Source organism: Cydia amplana, chromosome 22, assembly GCF_948474715.1.
Source record: "Cydia amplana chromosome 22, ilCydAmpl1.1, whole genome shotgun sequence".
NCBI classification, from domain to species: Eukaryota; Metazoa; Arthropoda; class Insecta; order Lepidoptera; family Tortricidae; genus Cydia; species Cydia amplana.
The window spans coordinates 4177814-4197284 of record NC_086090.1 but is presented as its reverse complement, the minus strand read 5'-3'; the positions used below and the strand labels follow the sequence as shown (position 1 = coordinate 4197284).

General features: G+C 39.4%; 1 protein-coding gene across 8 annotated transcripts in view; it reads right to left on the bottom strand.

The window, feature by feature from the left end:
* Positions 1-19471, bottom strand: part of LOC134658362 (ankyrin-2-like) — an 82738-nt gene that overhangs the window by 36153 nt on the left and 27114 nt on the right. For 7 of the 8 annotated variants that reach the window (XM_063513998.1, XM_063513999.1, XM_063513993.1 and 4 more), the window contains exons 3-19: positions 15123-15302; positions 12499-12615; positions 9299-9454; positions 7097-7262; positions 5845-6005; positions 5043-5212; positions 4656-4762; positions 4020-4180; positions 3325-3528; positions 3058-3156; positions 2830-2967; positions 2493-2639; positions 1932-2075; positions 1579-1700; positions 1107-1200; positions 545-716; positions 68-220 (exon numbers count right to left, since the gene is read on the bottom strand). In XM_063513998.1, the coding sequence (XP_063370068.1) occupies positions 68-220; positions 545-716; positions 1107-1200; positions 1579-1700; positions 1932-2075; positions 2493-2639; positions 2830-2967; positions 3058-3156; positions 3325-3528; positions 4020-4180; positions 4656-4762; positions 5043-5212; positions 5845-6005; positions 7097-7262; positions 9299-9454; positions 12499-12615; positions 15123-15302 (2491 nt within the window). Of the gene's footprint in view, positions 1-67; positions 221-544; positions 717-1106; positions 1201-1578; positions 1701-1931; positions 2076-2492; positions 2640-2829; positions 2968-3057; positions 3157-3324; positions 3529-4019; positions 4181-4655; positions 4763-5042; positions 5213-5844; positions 6006-6860; positions 6958-7096; positions 7263-9298; positions 9455-12498; positions 12616-15122; positions 15303-19471 lie in introns of those variants that run through there. The other variant, XM_063513996.1, reaches the window with a different exon arrangement.

Below are 19471 nucleotides of genomic sequence, written 5' to 3'. Positions count from 1 at the left end.
ATTATCGTCTCCAACACTCAATACTGAGAGTTAGGTATCGATATGGCTGGTCGTTGAGGTATCTTACCCGTGGACACTTCCATGATGTTCTTGTGGCTCAACGCGGACTCTGTCCTCTCGTCTCTGGTCACGTCGATGGGAAGAGAATCGTCTCCAAGACTCTTCATGTCGTCTGCAGTTAGGTATCGGTACGGCTGGTCGTTGAGGATCGTATCCTCACCTGTGGATAGGTATATAAACTAAAGTTATTACTATCGTGACAAATAAAGAGTGTAGAATATTTATCAAATTACAGATCGGCTTTGCTTAGTCGAGCAAAACAATAACTATGATTATTGATCAATAAGATTCCTACTTAATGTCATTATGTCACAATCACTTCATCAGTTTATGAACACAATTATACACATAGTGTATGCAGAAAAAAAAACATATTATACTTTCTATCCCAGAATTCATCCCCTGAAATTTTGTTGGAGGGACAGTTTAACGACTTATATGCGGACCAATTCGTGGTTGGAAACAAGTTCGTACTCAAACCCACCTCCTTCCTCCTCGGAGTCCGACATGAACGTCTCCAGCATGGTCTCCGGCGCCACGACCTTGTATTTCTCCTGAGAAGCTGGTGCTATGGACGGCTCCGAGACTTCTTTCAAGGTCTCCATCACTGTCACGTAACCAAGCTTGGATGCGATGTCCAGGGGAGTTTGGCCGTTCTGTTGGAGAAAAAAGTTGTAATATACACGATACATATAACTTTTAAAATGTATAAAGTTCAAGAATACAACACACTGCAATACAAATCCTCTTTATTGCACAGCCTCAGAATAAATGTACATGGAAACACAAATAATACAAGAAGACAGAGGTAAACAAAAGGCCTATCGCTAAAGAGCGATCTCTTCCAGACAACCAACAACAAAAATGAAACCTAACTAAAAACCATTTCGAGAGCGAGACACAACACTTTTAGCCAAAGCCGCATCCAAATATCGATTCATCCGTCGGGGAGTTATGATGACACAGACAAGCATACGTACAAAGAAGAAGAAGAGAAAATAAAGATGTAGAAAAAAGGTAAAATTAGTTTCTAGGAAATGGTTTACCGTAGTAGTGGCATTGGCATCAGCTTTGTGTTCCAGCAGAATGTTGACAATGTTAATGTGCCCCTGCTGTGCTGCGTGATGTAGTGCCGTGTATCTGAAAACAATTAATTTACAATTGCATTTATACTATCATCATACCGTCATAAAAGGGATTACATAAGGAATATGAACACACATATGAAGACACACTCCACACAATGAATGATAGCAGTGAATAAACAAGTGGATATTTTTTTGATTTTTAGTTAACAAAAAATTAGATTCTTACTATTCATGTATGTTTATCAGTACGGATATGATGGTCGTTCTTGTCTACGTGACAGCGTGATAAAACGGTGTCCGTCACTTTCTTTGCCACGGTGTTAAACAGTGACAGTTATTTTATCACGTGGATAAAGATGGATAAAGCTATCCATAATAGGCTGGGTCTATGTAACAGATAATTTTCAAAACGATCAAATAATTTTCATACCCGTGCGTTGTCTGTGCCTTGACAGAGGCTCCACTTTCGAGCAAGAACCGCACCATGTTGGCCTGACCGTAATGGCTGGCAATGTGCAGCGGTGTGTAACCGCCTTTAGTGCAAATGTCCACCTGAGAAAAACACAGAGAATATAATAATTGAAGGTCATTAACCTGTCGAATCCCACGATATGACGTCACCATAAGCGTTCTGGCTCATATATGAGCCGTGGGAGCTGACAGATTAAAGCAAAAGTACGACACAAACACAACCCTATACAATTTTACATTCAGCAATTTCCAATTAACTTCATTGGGTAATTTAGAGGCATTATCATCGTTAAAACGTAAGAGAGCTACTACCTCAGCTCCATTTTTCACCAGCAGCTGAGCTACCGGAACCCGGTCTTCTTGAGCAGCGAGATGGAGCCCCGCGAGACCGTTCTTGGCCTGGTGGTCTACGCCGGCCTCATGCTCCACTAGCAATGAACACATCTCTGCGTGGCCCTGCGAAGGTGAAATTTAGGTTAAATAGATTTAGGTTGAATAGGTTGGCTCGCCTTTCCTGTGGGATAAGACAGTGAAGCCGAGAGGGTAATGCAGGTGCTGGGCATCCTTGCGTTTCCTTAATTCCGTCCCAGGCGGTGTAATATCTTACACCGTAAATCGTCTGCAATAGACGCGGAGGCCAATGATGATGATGATGATGAGATTGAACATCACATCATCATAAGAATGGTTTCCTTCATCGACTAGCAATTACGAGAAACTCATTGGTACTATCCGGGGTTGTAACCTCTTTGGTTCAAAAGTCACAATTTATTGTCACTTCACGGAACACGGAGTCTTGATTTATATTACCAATAACAGTTGTTGAGAATCCAGATAGTTCCTTTCCAAGCTACGCAAAGTTTAAATGCAAACCTGCTGAGCGGCTAGATGCAATGGTGTGAACCCAGCCTTAGATTCTGCGTTCGTGAGCGCTCCATACTCCAGCAGTGTTGCTGCTGTCTCCATCTGGTTCTTGCGGGCTGCTATGTGCAGGGGGGTGTGCCCGTTCTTTGCCACAGCCTGAAATAGGAAGAATAAGTACTCAACTAGTATAGAAGATAAGGTTTAAAGTAGGTAAAGAGATTGTAAATATCCAGGTCGGAGAATGGAAATTTATGAGCATTAAAATTTTCTCGTCATCATGTATTTAATCATCGAAAGATGAGTTTTTAAGCTTTTTTTTATCTGCTGCATCTGATAGGTATTTTACCTTGGCGTCAGCGCCCTTTTCAAGCAGCGTGGTAGCAACGGCCTGCTGGTCATATTGGGCGGCGATGTGTAGTGGCGTCATGCCGTTCTTGCCAGGAGAGTCTGGTGAGGCACCATGTGCAAGGAGTAAGTTCGCCACCTGTAGAAACAACCACATTTTAGTTTCCTCATAAATTCCTCAAAAAATGGATGGATTGTTCTTAGGCAAAAGTAAAAATTGAAGATTTACCTTCAGGTTTCCATATTTGGCAGCGAGGTGCAAAGCAGTGAAACCTTTCTTGGTAGTGGCCGTTAGGGGAGCGTTGTGTTCTATTAGAGCTGCCGCTACCTGAAATAAAGACATCATTTTACGTAAATTTGTTCTACATATTAATAGTCATATTTAGGTATTGTATAGGGACCATACGCGTTGTAGGGTAGGGGCTGCTATCTTTCGACCTAAATCGAAAACTTAAACAAGATATTGGCATTGTGGAGGGTGAAAGGGATTACTCACATCATGATTATGCTGTTTAGCGGCAATGTGCAGTGCGTTGTAGTGATCAGCAGTATGCGCACGCACATCTGCGCCGTGCTGCAACAGTAATACTGCAATGTCGACGTTGCCGAGGCGCGAGGCTATGTGCAGGGGAGTCTGGCGCTCCCGGGCCTTGGCTTCCACTGCTGCGCCGTTGCGGAGGAGGATTCGGATGATGTCCGTCTGTACAGAAGATACATAATATTGTCGGCAATACCCAATGAAGAACTAGCTATAAACATCTAGGTTAAATTCAAACTCTGTAAGAACACTGGATACAATAATTTGCTCTTAGTTCTTTCCTGACTATTCCCTGTTAAGGTTTTATTAGAAGTTAGGTACGAGAAGGCTACGTTAGATACTCGGAATGTTTGAACAGGAAAACAGGAATTGCCAGACCAGACCAGGCCAGGCCTTGTCTGGCAATTCCTGTTTGCTTACCTTGGCTCCAATGTTATTTAAATGCCGCAACCTTACGTCTAGTACTAGAAAATAAGGAGTCTTAAGAGTTAACTTGGAGAAGGCTACATAGGATACTATAGCCTGACCACAGATGGTTTATCCAGCAGGTCAAGCCTATCACTGTCTTCACTCCAAAGTTTTAAACAGGTAACAAGAGACAATAAATATATATATTGTGATGGAGTTATTCCTGAGTCTGAAGACTATTTTACCTGATTAGCTCTAGCAGCAAGGTGTAGCGGCGTCTCTCCTCGAACAGTGGGTACGTCAGGGTTGGCCTCATGCTGCAGAAGGTAAATGACGATGTTCATGCAGCCCATGAAAGCTGCCACGTGGAGAGGTGTCAGCCCTGACTCCGTGGTGGCTTGGATGCCTGGTAAATTAACATTTTTAAGGTTAATTAAATTTCTTCGTTACCGGTGAGCTAATATTGCAGTATGTCCATTATTAATCGTCAGAAGTCAGATCCTAATAGTTGCAAGGACTTTCGAGATAGATAATCGAATAGGTAAGCCACATAATAACGAACGCTTGTCCAAAAGAATTGTACTCAATATACAAAACAATATGGTTCTCAAATGTTACAAGGGAACTATAAATTCCACACATAAAATGTACCAAGTAGAGAGTTCTTAAACATTTATAGCGTTATTCATAAACGGCTGCTACCTAACTTAATCAGTTGATGATCGTCGTTTGTCCCTATCTGTCGTTATGCCATAGAGAGGGACCAACACCGATCATCAGCTGATTAACTTAGCAGACGTTTATGAATAACGCCGTTATTATGTAGTTTTACTGGCTTTACCAATACTGACATGTTTTGAAACAGGATAAGGAAAACTCACTTGCTCCATATTTCAGAAGTAGCTCCACCACCTTGATCCTGTTCTTCTTACAAGCTATGTGGAGAGGAGTGAAGCCGTTCAGAGCACGAGCGTTGGCGTCAGCATTCCTAGGAAACAATGACAGCATAATAGTACCTACAGTGTCCCAGTGGTAGGCGAAACCAGTAGGTGACAATAGTTAATGGCAGTGAAAAAAAGAGTGTAATTAAATAAAATTAACTCTTCCGATAAGTGAATGGGATTATTATTGAAGCAAACACCCTCCTAGGACGATTCTGCACCGATACCTTACCGTCAAGTAAGGTAAGGAGCTATTTAAAATGTTGTGATTTGATCTTTATATTGATTCCCAGCAGCAGTTGTTAAATCCATCCAAATAAAACTCACCGGTCTAACAAAAGCTTAGCGACCTTAGCGTGGCCACAGTGCGCGGCCACATGCAGCGCAGTAAGATAATCCACAGTCACGTCGTCCACGGGGGCTCTGCGAGCGAGAAGTACCCGTGCCGCTTCTGCGTGGTCACCCTGTGCCGCCATGTGGAGGGGGGCGAGACCGTTCTGTAGACAGTGAAAAACATTACAGTAGGTATCTAAGGCAGTGAAATCGTTTATGGACGCTCAACCCCATAAATGTATACAGGGATAATTTGAACCTCAAATTCTTAAAACGGGTTTCAGATATTTGGCTGCAATTTTGCGAGCTGATCTTTGGTCCTTTCTTTTGGCTTTGCCTAGCCATGCGATCATCTGATAGGTAATTTTACGAAAAAGCAGTTCATGGTAGGAACTTACATTCGGAACGGACGGAAGACGGATCTGACCTGCTAAAACTTGTCATATCAACTGTAACAGAACCACGGAATAGATGTACAGATCAGGGAATTTGCGGACCGAGCCCAGTAGAAAATTGAGGACTACTCGTACACATCCGCTCCAAGTTCCAAACATACCTTGCTCTTGTTAGTAATGCAATGGGATTATACTAGCAATATACTTCGCCAACCCTCCAAGTTCTCAGCAGAGTTCATACCATGTCCACATACCTTGCTCTGCTAGTAATGGGTGCCCCACGATCCATCAACGCTTCAGCTACCCGTATGTCCGGAACGCGCCGAGCAAAGGAGTGGCGTCAGACCAACGCGAGTACGGACTTCAACATTCGCGCTAGAGTTGATACTATGTCCACATACCTTGCTCTTGCTAGTAATAGGAGCCCCGCGATCCAGCAATGCTTCAGCTACCCGTTCATGTCCGGAACGCGCCGCGCAATGGAGTGGTGTGAGACCGTCGCGAGTGCGGGCTTCAACGTTCGCGCCATTGTCGCAGAGTAGCGATACCATGTTTTCTTTGCCTGTGAGAAACATGTATTTTATGACAATTTAACTGAATTCACTAAACAATAATTAGGGAGTTGGACCTAACAAGGTTAACCGGTGTGCGTGTAAAACACTGGAAAAAATCCTATCATCAATATTGTCATTCAATAGGTATTTGCTACTAGATCAAGATCAATTTATCCTCCTCTAACCCTCCTCCTCCTCCTCTTAATATTACAGTTTGTCATATACATACATAATCGTTATTAAAAAAAAAAAAAAAATTGTCGTTTCCGAGTCGTCACGTTTAATTTTTTTTTTATTTGGATTATTTGCCCCGAAAATATATCCCACAGTTATGAGGCAAATGTGTTTTGTATTAGCGTTGTACAAAAAGTCGCCCAGGATGATTAAATGCTACCGTTTTATGCATCATACAACATTTTCAAGAGCGAACTTTTACTGTTAGGTACTACCCAGCTTTTATTATCAGGTGAGGTAAATAAAGCACAAAATAATTACGCAGTCGTAATTTTCCGTAGAAAGAAGCCAGTCGACGAACCCAAAAATTAGGAAGATGTAATTTACGAATGTCATAATGTCACTCGTTTACCGGTCGTTTTGATTTATTCGTAATCTCGTAACTGGCTGTGTGCCAATAACATACAACGGAACCCGAATTAAAAGCGCATTCGGCATTATGTGCAACATTTATGAATACTATAAATGATGTAGTGTAATATTCATATCATTGTCTTGTCCCTGCATAGCCCGATGTACTTATACACGTTGGGATGATTTTGGCATGTCCTCAGACCGCGTTTATGTGTGAAAGGGATAATTTTGATCTCGTTTCACTTCAGAGTTGAGTCGGGAATACAATATCTTACCCCAATTGGCAGCAACATGAAGAGGGCAGATGTTGTGTTTGGCCGGACAGTTGACATAAGCACCCTTGGCTAGATGAAGTCGAGCTACCACATCGTTGTCGTACCCTTCCTTACCCCTACCCCGTGAACCCTTAACCCATTTAGCAGCAACATGAATAGGGCAGATGTTGTGTTAGGCCGGAAGTCGAGCTAGCGCTTCGTTGCCGTACCCTTACCCCTACCCCATGAACCCTTACCCCATTTAGCAGCAACATGAAGCGGGCAGATGTTGTGTTTGGCCGGACAGTTGACATCAGCACCCTTAGCCAAGAGAAGTCTGGCTACCGCTTCATTCCCGTAATGCGCTGCTATGTGAAGCGGAGTGAAGCCAGACTTAGAAGTGACGTCAGGGTTGTGTTCGTTCTGTTGAAGATAACAATGTCTCAATAAAGTACTTAGTAGTGACAAAGACAAGTACAGATAACACAGAGAAAATACAAGGAATGTGTATGAAGACGAAATGATCCCTAAGACAATTAAGACAAAAATGAAACATTACACAAATATAGATTGGGTCGAAATCCTTTGTCCTAAAATTCATGAAATTTTGAGGCACATTGATAGGTTTTTTTGGATATACAGGGTGCTTCCTGTAACAGGAGCAATAAATTAAACTGTAGGCTGTGCTCCTCAAACTGACCAACATTTGTTCAGCAACTTTTGAACATAACTCTTGTTTTGATTTTTATTACACTTTTAAGTTTATTCTAAGACGCAATGTATTGCAAATTTTGTTATGTTTAAAGCGTGACTGCGTGACAAGCAATTTCAAACACACTGATTTCAGCGTAGGTACATTGAAGGCAATATTTATTTTGTATGAAAAAGAGGAAGTCTAAAGGATTCATAATGTTTAAAAGGTGCTGAACAAATGTTGGACTTTGAGGAGTACAGCCTTTAGTTTAATTTATTGCTCTTGTTACAGGAAGCACCCTGTATGTAAACGTATGTTGAAAGGTGTATGATTAACTCCCTTAATAAAAGTATTTGTTCTGAAATTTAGCATCTTTATTTTCATTAGGGCATTTGGATTTTCATTAGTCATCTACTTAATATCCACCTGGCTCAGCGGTCTTCCAACGTCGTTAGTAGTCAGCGTTTCGGGAACATCTGTCTTGCAGTATATACTGCGAGACAGATATAGCCGAACGGCGACCAATGGTGCGGCGTCTGGTGTTCAGTAGGTACTACTTTTGGATATGTTTAGTTTCTTGAAATACTTAAATTCTAGAAAATGTGCACGACACCGTGATTCTCAAAATATCTTTAGTATAAAATTTAGGAACAAATAAACAAAAAATAAATATTGTATCAAAACTTATAAATTAAACGTGACTAAATTAAAATATCCTAAATTAATAACAATTAATTTAACCTTATCTATTAGATCTATTAGATAAGGTTAAATTCTCATAACAAGAATGACACTAATTTCATTTTACATAATAAGTATCCATCGAATATAAAAAGGATCAAAAGGGAAAACTAGCGTCTTCCCTGTAGACAACGTAACAGTTTACGATTTAGGTACATTTTAGGCTCTTACCGTACGGCTTTTTCAAGTAATAGGTTAGAACATGGAGCATGTTAGTTCAGCAAGAAAATTATGCTTAAAAGTTCGTTTACTTTTATGATACAAGAAAGACACAGAGGGCCTACCGCGAACCACGTTCGACGTGTTGCCTCTCTGTCGCACTTGTAAATTCGTACGTAAGTGTGACAGGGAGGCAACACGTCGAACGTGGTTCGCGGTAGGCCCTCTGAATGCTAGAGTCTGTGCGGAAAGAGAAGAGTCGTAAAAAGTATTGGATCCCATACACATCACGACTGTTCTCTTTCCGCACAGACTCTCATACTAAAAACAGGGTTGTATTATATTCATATATGTACTTAATTTAAAAAAAAACTCTCCTGAAATCCTTTAGGCTACCACATAAAGGAGACGCCCTATGAGCTTCTCAACTCTACTTCAACATGACCAACTGGCATTAGGACTTCTCTTAACACCATTATTGTTTTTTTTTGGTTATTGCAGCGTTAAGTAAATGTTAAAGGTTAAAATTACAATCATATGTCAAAAATACATTCAATGTACAATTTTAAGAGGAAGAAGTTTATTCGTAAGCACAAATACAAAGAGAGAATTACAAAAAAATCATGTAAGAAGAGGCATAAAATGGGCCCATGTCAGCATGATGTTGACGACTTCCAGCGCTGGTCTTCCCATAAGCCCATCAGCGGCGGTAGCACGGTCGCATTTTTATCGCATGTCACCATGCCTGTCACGTTCCAACAAGTGCGAAAGTGACAGGAATAGTGACAGGTGATAAAAATGGAACCATGCTGCGCCCGTAGGTCAAAAATGACACTAAACAGGTGATAAATATGTGAGTCTTTACCTCCAGCAGTAAGTTGGCTGCCTTGACGTCATCCTTCTTGGCAGCGATATGGAGAGCGGGCAGCCTGACCCTGCCCCTGGTGTCAGCCTCTAGAAGTACGGCTACAACCTTCTCGTGGCCTTGTTGCATCGCCACTGCGAGGGGCGTGAAGCCATCCTGCCAAGAAAAATTGGAAGTCAGTAGGAGGTTAATAGGTAGGTAATAGATAGATAGATAGATAGATTTTTATTGGTATTAATCAAACATTGTCAGTTACATATTTAACAATAATTAGTTACAAATGATAATAGATTTAGATTCATATGTCAATAATTAAAAAAAAGTACATAGCTGTAAATTAAATAATGTCAACAATTCCATAATTCAACTTCATTAAGAAATTAATAACAATAACATAGGATTTAATTCAAATTACAATACAATTACACACCTTATCTTATCTAATCTACCTACATTTCGTAACCATTAAAGTCACCGCTGGCGAGAGACACGATATAGTTGTAGAAAAACATATTAGTCATGGAAAGGCTTTATTTCCATTAGTCATTTTGATTAGGGCATTTGGATCATTAGACCTCTTTTTAATATCCACCTGGCTCAGCGGTCTTCCAACGTCGTTAGTAGTCAGTGTTTCGGGAACATCTGTCTTGCAGTATATACTGCGAGACAGATATTGCCGAACCGCGACCAATTAATGGTGCGGGGTCTGGTGTTCATGGTGCGATTGGTGCGTTTGGTGATGTTCGGTTACTTGAAATACCTATTACTTATACCTAAATTCTAGAAAAATTACGTGGTATTGAAATCCCATTAGATTTATGATTTTAAAAATATTTGAATTTATCAAATTGCAGAATTAACATTAATTTTAATTCATTAGTCCTCTTCTTAATATCCACCTGGCTCAGCGGTCTTCCAACGTCGTTAGTAGTCAGCGTTTCGGGAACATCTGTCTTGCAGTATATACTGCGAGACAGATATTGCCGAACCGCGACCAATTAATGGTGCGGGGTCTGGTGTTCATGGTGCGATTGGTGAGTTTGGTGATGTTCGGTTACTTGAAATACCTATTACTTATACCTAAATTCTATAAAAATTACGTGGTATTGAAATCCCATTAGATTTATGATTTTAAAAATATCTATTAGACAAGGTTAAATTCAAATTACAGAATTAACATTAATTTCATTTCATTAGTCCTCTTTTTAATATCCACCTGGCTCAGCGGTCTTCGAACGTCGTTAGTAGTCAGCGTTTCGGGAACATCTGTCTTGCAGTATATACTGCGAGACAGATATTGCCGAACCGCGACCAATGGTGCGGCGTCTGGTGTTCATGCCTTTCATGGTGCGATTGGTGCGTTTGGTGATATTCGGTTTCTTGAAATACCTATTATATCTAAATTCTAGAAAAATTACGTGATATCGAAATCCCATAAGATTAATATCTATTAGACAAACGTTAAATTCTAGCCAATCGTGCAGTTTAACTCAACTAGTTGCCACCAATCTGCGCAATTGGCTCGAATTCGTGTGCGTGACACCGCTGGCCGGTGACCGCAAAAACCGAAATTCGCCAATTGCGGGCATTTTTCTCTGTCACTGTAATTACGCCTTCATTGGAGTAAAAGAGAAAGATCCCCGCAATTTGCGAACTTCGAATTTCGCCGTTAGCCCTGGCACCATTCTTAACGCCCGGAAGGCCCGTTATTAAAACACAACAATAAGTAATTTGATTATCAGGATAACACGAGAATCAAAAATTATACATGAACATAATAAAGAATCGCTCATAGTAAATGTGACGGCACAAGAGATTATTTGCTCAGCCTTATCAAATCAATTGCTTTTAGGGATAGCAAAGAAATACCGTATAAGAATACGTATAGAAAAACGTGGGGTCGATATACGAGTACGATCAGCTAATCTTCTAATTGGGGGCATTTGGATTTTATCTCCCTGCCGTCAGTAATACCCCTGACAGACAGTGACCGAAGATGTGGACATATGTGATTGATAAGTATTGTAATACGAGGAGAAACATACATGTTGACTTGAGAACTGTTTAAATAAGTTCACAAGTAAAAGTATGTTTACTTGGGCAGGAACAAGAAAATATAGATAAATAGATAGATAGAATACTCTTTATTGGCACACCTCAGTAAAAAGGTACAAAAGAAAAGAACAATTGATTAAATGTAGAGGCAGACAACAGGCGGTCTTATCGCTAAAGAGCGATCTCTTCCAGACAACCTTTTGGTAGCGGAAACAGTGAAATAATCGAATAAGTAGGTGTTGCAAAAACATTATATAATATACCTACACTTTTAAATCTTCATACAATGCAGATTTCGACATTGTTGAAGGTTTTTACGCTTATGTTGGAATGTATCGCTGTTTATATCTTTGCAACGTAATGTTGAGTTTTTATGACTGCAGTCAAAACTACAATGTAACATAAAATTACAATGAAAGCATATTAAAAGCTTTTTGGGGCACGATAATTAAACTACAGTGTCATCTTGTGATATCTTTGAGAAGGTTAAAAGTTCTTAATAGACCACGAGTGGAATTAAGGTGGTGGATCGCAAGACGCACTTTGAAGACTGTTGTTAAAGTTTACGTTAGTGTTTAGGCCTGAGTGGACGCTCGAGTTGGGCGTGCAGCGGGGCAGGGCGTGCGGCGTGCATGTTAAACAAATGCGTATAGATAGGACCTGCCTTAGTGCACGCTGCTTAAATCACTAGTGAGCCCGACGCCACGCTGCACGCCCCGCCGAACGCTCCGCTTCGAGCGTCTACTCAGGCCTTACACTTACATGTACTGAACGCAGCACCAAGTGGCGAGTCAGGCAATAAAAAAGTCAGGTAACCGTACCTTTTATGCATAACAAATAATTCCTACACTTTTGTTGCCCGCTCCGTATCCTCTTCCCGGTTTTGACTTTTGAGTGAAGGATGACTCCTACTTACTTGGCTTAAGCATACCTCTGTAGCCAGACTCTGCTATAAGCGAGAGGTCAGATCATGCGTCTCACTATCACTTGGTCACTTAAAGCTTACCTCAGTGGCCAGACTCTGGCTGTAAGATAGAGGTCAGATCGCGCGTCTCACACACATGGTCACTTAAAGCCCTCAGTGGCCAGACTGTAAGCGAGAGGTCAGATCGCGCGTCTCACACACATGGTCACTTAAAGCTTACCTCAGTGGCCAGGCTCTGATTGGCTCCGTTGGCGAGGAGGAACTTCACAACGCCATCATGGTTTTCCTGCGCCGCCATATAAAGCGGCGTGAATCCATTCTGGGACTGGATGTTGACCTGAGAAACAAAAGAATTAGTAATTAAGTACCATTAAAAAAAGGATTCTTATAGCTATTGCCACATCTATGGACGTACGGATGGACGGACGGACGGACGGACGGACGGACGGACGGACGGACGGACGGACGGACGGACGGACAGCGGAGTCTTAGTAATAGATAGGGAATGCAAATCAGTTATTTTCGGTTATTTTTTGTATGGAAATAATCGGTTATTAACCGAAACCGCGGTTATTTCCATACAAAAAATAACCGATTTGCATTCCCTAGTAATAGAGTCCCGTTTTTACCCTTTGGGTACGGAACCCTAAAAATCGATCCAACAATCTTCCAAAATCACCTTTGTATGAAATGCCATCTCACCCCAATTACGAGGGACTACGGGGTGAGGTGGGATTTCACGACTCTTCTCTTTCCGCACAGATTCTACTCATAACGTAATGAATTTTTACGTCCTAAAACTTTCAGCTACTAAATTCATAAACACGATTTATTATTCCACCATTACAGGTTTTAAGATTAATGATTGGTCGAAACACACTGTTTTATTAATCACACAAATATACTCCTTAATGCATTTACTTAAGATCTATGTTATATATTTATAAAGTATTGAAGCTTCTGATCTAAATATAAATAAACGGCTCTTAGATTTATCACAGAATATTAGACTTTCTGTCAGATATGCTCTTCCATTAAAACTTTTAACTTCAATCACCACGTATCAAACTTTTCTTGCTTCTCTAATCTTAACTTTCAGATTGAAGCAATTGGGTCTATTTTTCAAATTTACTGTTGAGTTAGATAAGAGTTTGTGAATGTTATTGAAGTCGGAAGTGCTGTCAGTATAGATTGATGGGAAAACGTCGGCAACCAACGATTTGTTATGATTAGTGTCAATTTATATTGAACTCTAAAGAGCATGGGAGCTACTTAACTGTGATATATACATAAATAAACATTAAAACATGCTCTAGGATAATCTTCGACCATAACAATTGTATGAAAAATACAAATGTTCTAAAAGCCTAATAAAGAAAATTTCAAATTTGCTTTGCGATACGGGAAGTTTTATACTAGCCGATTAGATGAGGGTATTATTTTTTTTTAATCCTATTGGATTACATACCTATTATTACGTACATCATATCTTTGAATCTAATTAAAACCAGACACCTATTTATAAATTGTACGTAATGTGATTTCTGACGTTGAGTTATTGTAAAATAAAATAAATAAATAAAAAATATTTATTTTCAGATTCCGCAGATCCATACATTGTTAGTTACAAGACACTTATAAAACTACCTATTACATACAAATTGTATTGTTTTGGAATAAACTAAATGAATGAATGAACTATTGCTGAGGTATCACAAGTTCCGTGTTCCGTGGCGGGTAAATATTCTACAAAATATCAAGAACAATCTTTTATAATGAAAAAGCTTTCTTTATTTTTATGGAATATCTGATTACGTCTATTTTTCTTCTAATTTTCAGCGAGAGTCTTCGACTCATTAATATTTATAATTATTATGACACGGATCATAAATTAATCTTTAATGAACGATACTAGGGCTTGCAATCCGGATCCGAAATTTATGAAATTATCCGGATCTGGATCCGGATCCGCGGATATTCCCATACATTTCGGATCCGTCGTGCAAACCCTAAACGATACATTAACACATCACATCCATCAAATGTTTTGAGCTCACTCTCAAAGTACCAAACGAGACCAAAAGGAGACGAATGTTTGCTCTGTTTCATACAGGAGCCATTTGTTTTTCATGGCCCGTTAAACCGTCATTTAGGTGCCCTTAATTAGGGTTTATTGGGTTATTAAGCGTATGTTAGCTTTGAAACGCTTCTGTGCTAAATATGGTCTGGCGTGCGGTGATTAAATTCGCAAACTGTTCCGGATCTTTGTTCATTACATTTTTATTATCTGACTTTTAAAAAAGATTTGTAATCTTTTGGAAATACGGGAAAATTTTCAGCAGTCTTTGATAAATAGGTAAAGCTTAGTAAATTACCTACCAGCCTAATAGCATTCTATATACTTAAACCATAAAGCTATGACACAACCGCTAAACCTATTGCGTGTTCAGCTGGATTCTCTATAGAGCCTATAGAAAGCATTGGCATATGGATTACTGCTTTAGAACTGACTAGACCACCTTTATATAGTTATCCTTCGATAATATCCTCATCTGCATGAGCCTCATTCTGCATGACCAGCTTAGCAACCTGATTCTTGGTTGCATCGTCCATTGTTGCTCTGCGCTGGATAAACTAACAAACCGCCTATAAATGGGCATCATTAGATTACGTCGTTACCTGAGCCACATTGTGCACAAGCAGTTTAACAATCTCTTCCTACCCAGCAAGAGACGCAATGTACAGCGCAGTGTTTACTCTCTTCGTCGTTGCATCCATTGCTGCCCCCGTTGATATAAGCAGTCAAATCACCTTTACAAAGCTTTCCTTGGATAACGTCCTCACCTGAGCCTCATTCTGCACCAGCAGTTTGACGACCGCCTCCTGCCCAGCGAGAGAAGCAATGTGCAGTGCGGTGTTTCCCTTCTTCGTCGCAGCGTCGATTGCTGCTCCGCGTTGGAGCAACTCTCGAACAACTTCAAGGTGGCCATCTTTGGACGCTAAATGGATGGCGTTTAATCCGTTCTGTGGACAACAAGAGCAACGATAAATTTTGTCCCTGAAATTCGATCTCTGATCATCATTATGCCACACTTTAAGTTTGTTACGAAACGCAGGTGTTCATGTGCGTAGGATAATTCCAGTACAATCTTGAATAACTATAGTAAAAACAAGAACATAAAGATAGCTAGTAGGTACATATTCTCTATTTATTACCTATTGTTCAAGAAATACTCGTAATACATAAAGAGACAAAATGCCAATAGACTTGCTCTGTATTTAAATGGTCCATTCATATCTTTCACAAAACAATAACGGCACCATTCCACCACAATAAAACAAACAATACTTCAACATACTGCCAAAAATTCTGCACAAAGCAGTTTTCACAAAACGTAAATCAGAAGGTTAGCCTAGTGTAACACTGCCCTGCTGACACAAAACGACTTATCAGCCAACCGAAGCTAAAGTACTTACATCCCTTTATCCTAAGTAATTTCAAGCCATTGGAACTTGAATACTCAAAATGACTTATCTTTCTAACAAAACTATGTCGCTGATGCCCTTTTATTTCAAAGCGTTGTAAGGCATTGGAACTATTGGAAGGAAGCCAAGTGGTCCCGGCTTGGCATTCCGCCGCGTTTGGGAGAAATTTTATGCCTCTTTAGGTATAAAGGTACCTGTTACCTTTATTGGAATAGGTGAGTTAGTTGACAGGTCGAATTAACTTGTATGAATGTATGTACTATTTATCTATAGGTATGGACAAAGTCGTAAACAAAAGTTAATGTAACACAAAATGTTCTAGCGAAAAACAGAAGTGTTTTTCTAATTCCATTGCTACACGATTCACGCTACTGATCCAATCGATACGTGCCCTGTCGCATACGGCGGACGGATCAATGTAATCCTGGGATTAGCGTGGTGCCCTAGTAACGGGTGATATTGCAACAGTTGCATCCAAGCGTGATTTGCGTCAGATTGATTTCTAAAATTGTATTTTCACTATAATCATTTGACGTTTAACGACGTGACCGTCACGTATATTGGAGCGGCCAAGGTGTTTAGAAATATCTGAACACGCCTCTATCATTAAGGCGTTAAGAGTGCGTATTCAGGTTTTGTGAACACCTTGGCCGCTCCAATATACCTGATGGCGACTGTACATATTCTCGAGAAAATCACAGTACTACTTTACCCCATTTTACACAAACCTTTATTATTACTAAGACGGTCGCATGTTTAGAATTTGTTGAGTACCTTGGCTGCTCCTACATACGTACTTATATTTGATGGGGACTGTGCAAAGTCACTACGCGCCACATGTTTTAAAGAGCTAGGTCTCCATAGGTATATTATTACAAATTACTGTTAATACGAGAGTTAAAATTATGTTTTTCTACTCCAGCACTTAAATGTGTCAATTAAATGACTGACAGTGATATCTAAAGCAATGTCATTTGAATGCTTTGTCTATAGGCTCATAAGATGACTGCTAGCAGTCATCTTATGAGTATAATACAACTGCTTTATTTTTTTTAAAGATACAAGTTCCGATCATCTTGATTGAAAGAGGTATGTTTTCATTTACAATAATAACTCTTTTTTTTTTTAAATAATAACTCTTTTTTTTTTTAAATAATAACTCAATTTTTTTTAAATAATAACTCTTTTTTTTTAATAATAACTTTTTTTTTTAATAATAACTCTTTTTTTTTTTTTTTTTTGCTGCAGCTGTCATAGAAAAAGTAATGTATGCAACAGCTCATAATTGGTTCTTAAAATTCTCGGGTCTTTTTTTACAAAACTCGACTACGTCTCGTTTTGTAACTTCGACCCTTGAATTTTAAGAACCCTTATTATATCACTGTTGCATAAACTACTATTTATCTGCTTTTTCCTAACTGCCACATTTTCATTCTTGAAATTTCGATTTTCATTTGAAATCCTCTGGCTTGCCATAGTTTCGACCGAACATACTTATTCTACTGCACTCTTACTGTATAGGTACCTACAGGTATATAGCCAATATTAGCATAAAAATTCCCAACGCGTACGAAAATCCCCCATTCCTCGCCCTTCCCCTTATCCAACATTCTCATCGTCTGTCGAGCATAAAGAGTCACTTGTGGGCCTCGGAATCCGATAACTTTGTAAATATGCATAATCTAGTTGGGCAAATGTTAACAGCCCTTTAAACCATCACTCACACAAACACGTTCAGTTTTCGCCACATCTATAACTGCTTTACTCCGCCCATACTCCGCCATAAAAGTCTCAAAACTTTAAAGAACAATAAACACATATGTCGTTTTGATGTGATGGAAAACAAATGGACTGGAAGCTACAATAAGTTCTAATTAGTATGCCACACGCTATGTAACTAATTCAAATGGATTAATAACACAGGTTTGTTTGACCCACATAAGCTATTTACATGGCCGCGTCAGGCGCTGTATATAACGTGAATATTATGCACAAATGTCATTTGTGAAGTGGTATAGTTTTTCGCAGGATAGACTTCTAGTCGTAAGTAATCAAACTAACCGATAATAGATAAAGTTGGTAAAGTGAAAAGCTTTATAGTAATTCACCTCAGCATCCTATGACCTCTATGGCGTGCGGCAGGACACTGAGGTTGCGCAAAATATTCAGCGAACACTTTTATGACTTTGAAACCAAGGCACCTTGGTAAACATTTTAAAATATTAATTGAAATTATACGAGACTTGAAGATGTATGTATGTATGTATGTATATATTTTATTGCACATGGAAATAAAAACACGAGAAACATAGTCACGAAAAAAAATCTTTTGATAAAAGAGTAGTTTACTTTTCATTATTTCAATTTAAAAGCTATAACGTAAGATTCTGTGCGGAAAGAAAAGAGTCGTGGAATGTATGGAGCCCAATACATTCCACAACTCTTCTCTTTCCGAACAGTTTATATCTACTCTATACTATATCAGTCCAGTAAGTAGGTAGGAACCATCGCCCACACTGTTAACTGTCCATCGGTATAAGGCCTTTTGTTGTTTTATGCGATAAACGCAGCGTTGAACGCATGCGATCAACGGAATGTAGGAAAAATGTTATTTTATTCATGGCACAGACATTATACAAAATAATCCCAAAAAAAAAACAACATTTTAGGTAAACTTTATTCATGTCATACAAAAAACGCAGTGATTTCTGAGACTTCATAAGTTCGTTGCATTTTTCCCCATTTCACGTAATTTTTCACCATTGCAACAAAATTTCGTCAACTACCAACAAGCTTGCATCTGCCATCCGCTGTACGCCTGTATCCAGTTTGACAGCCTCCTACGAAATTTGCTCGACTTTCTTTCTCAGTCGTTATTTCATACAAATTCTTAATATCCGCTGTAGTCCCAATAGATTTAGTCCCACTCTTATAATTATTTTCATATTCATTTGGGATTTCTTGTATTACTCCTTGGTCTTCCCTGTTCTCATTTATATTTTCTTGTATCACTCCTTGGTCTTCCCTGTTTTCATTTATATATTCTTCGGTTGTATAAGCTACAGTACTAGTCCATTGGCCCCCATTTTCGGGATTATCTTTTTTGTGATCACTTTCAATTCCTTCAACTCTCCATATATATTTTACATCTTCATGCACTATCACAGCTCGTTCCTTAGCTTTTTCAAATATATCCTTAATTATTCCGCCTTCCACTGCTTGATGTATTAATACTAAACAACACAACGCAAATAAAATCTTCATTTTGCCAAGCTACACTAGATGCAACTACACTGCAACAACAACTAGTACTCGCTTAAATAGGGATTCCTTGACCTCTGTGGCTTATTAGTATTGGCACATCTTGTCCTCATCGTGATAACATTTGAAATAAAGTAATGACTAGTATAATCTTAGTGTATTGATTGTCTACCCTTGTCTTACGTCATCACTAGTTTACTTCTTAGAACAGCGTCGTGTATTTGCAAAAAACCGGCCGAGTGCGAACCGGAATCGCGCCTGGAGGGTTCGGTATTTACCATCGCAGATTTGTGTTTGATGTTTTCTTTAATTTCCGATTCAATCTTGACCGATCTTTGTTGTTTGTTTTTAAATGCAGTTTATTTTTCATTATTATCAATATTTTGCCCCACAGTCCTCACGACACAGGCTCGACCTAGTGTGAGGGCTATTGTTTGTTCTAAGAA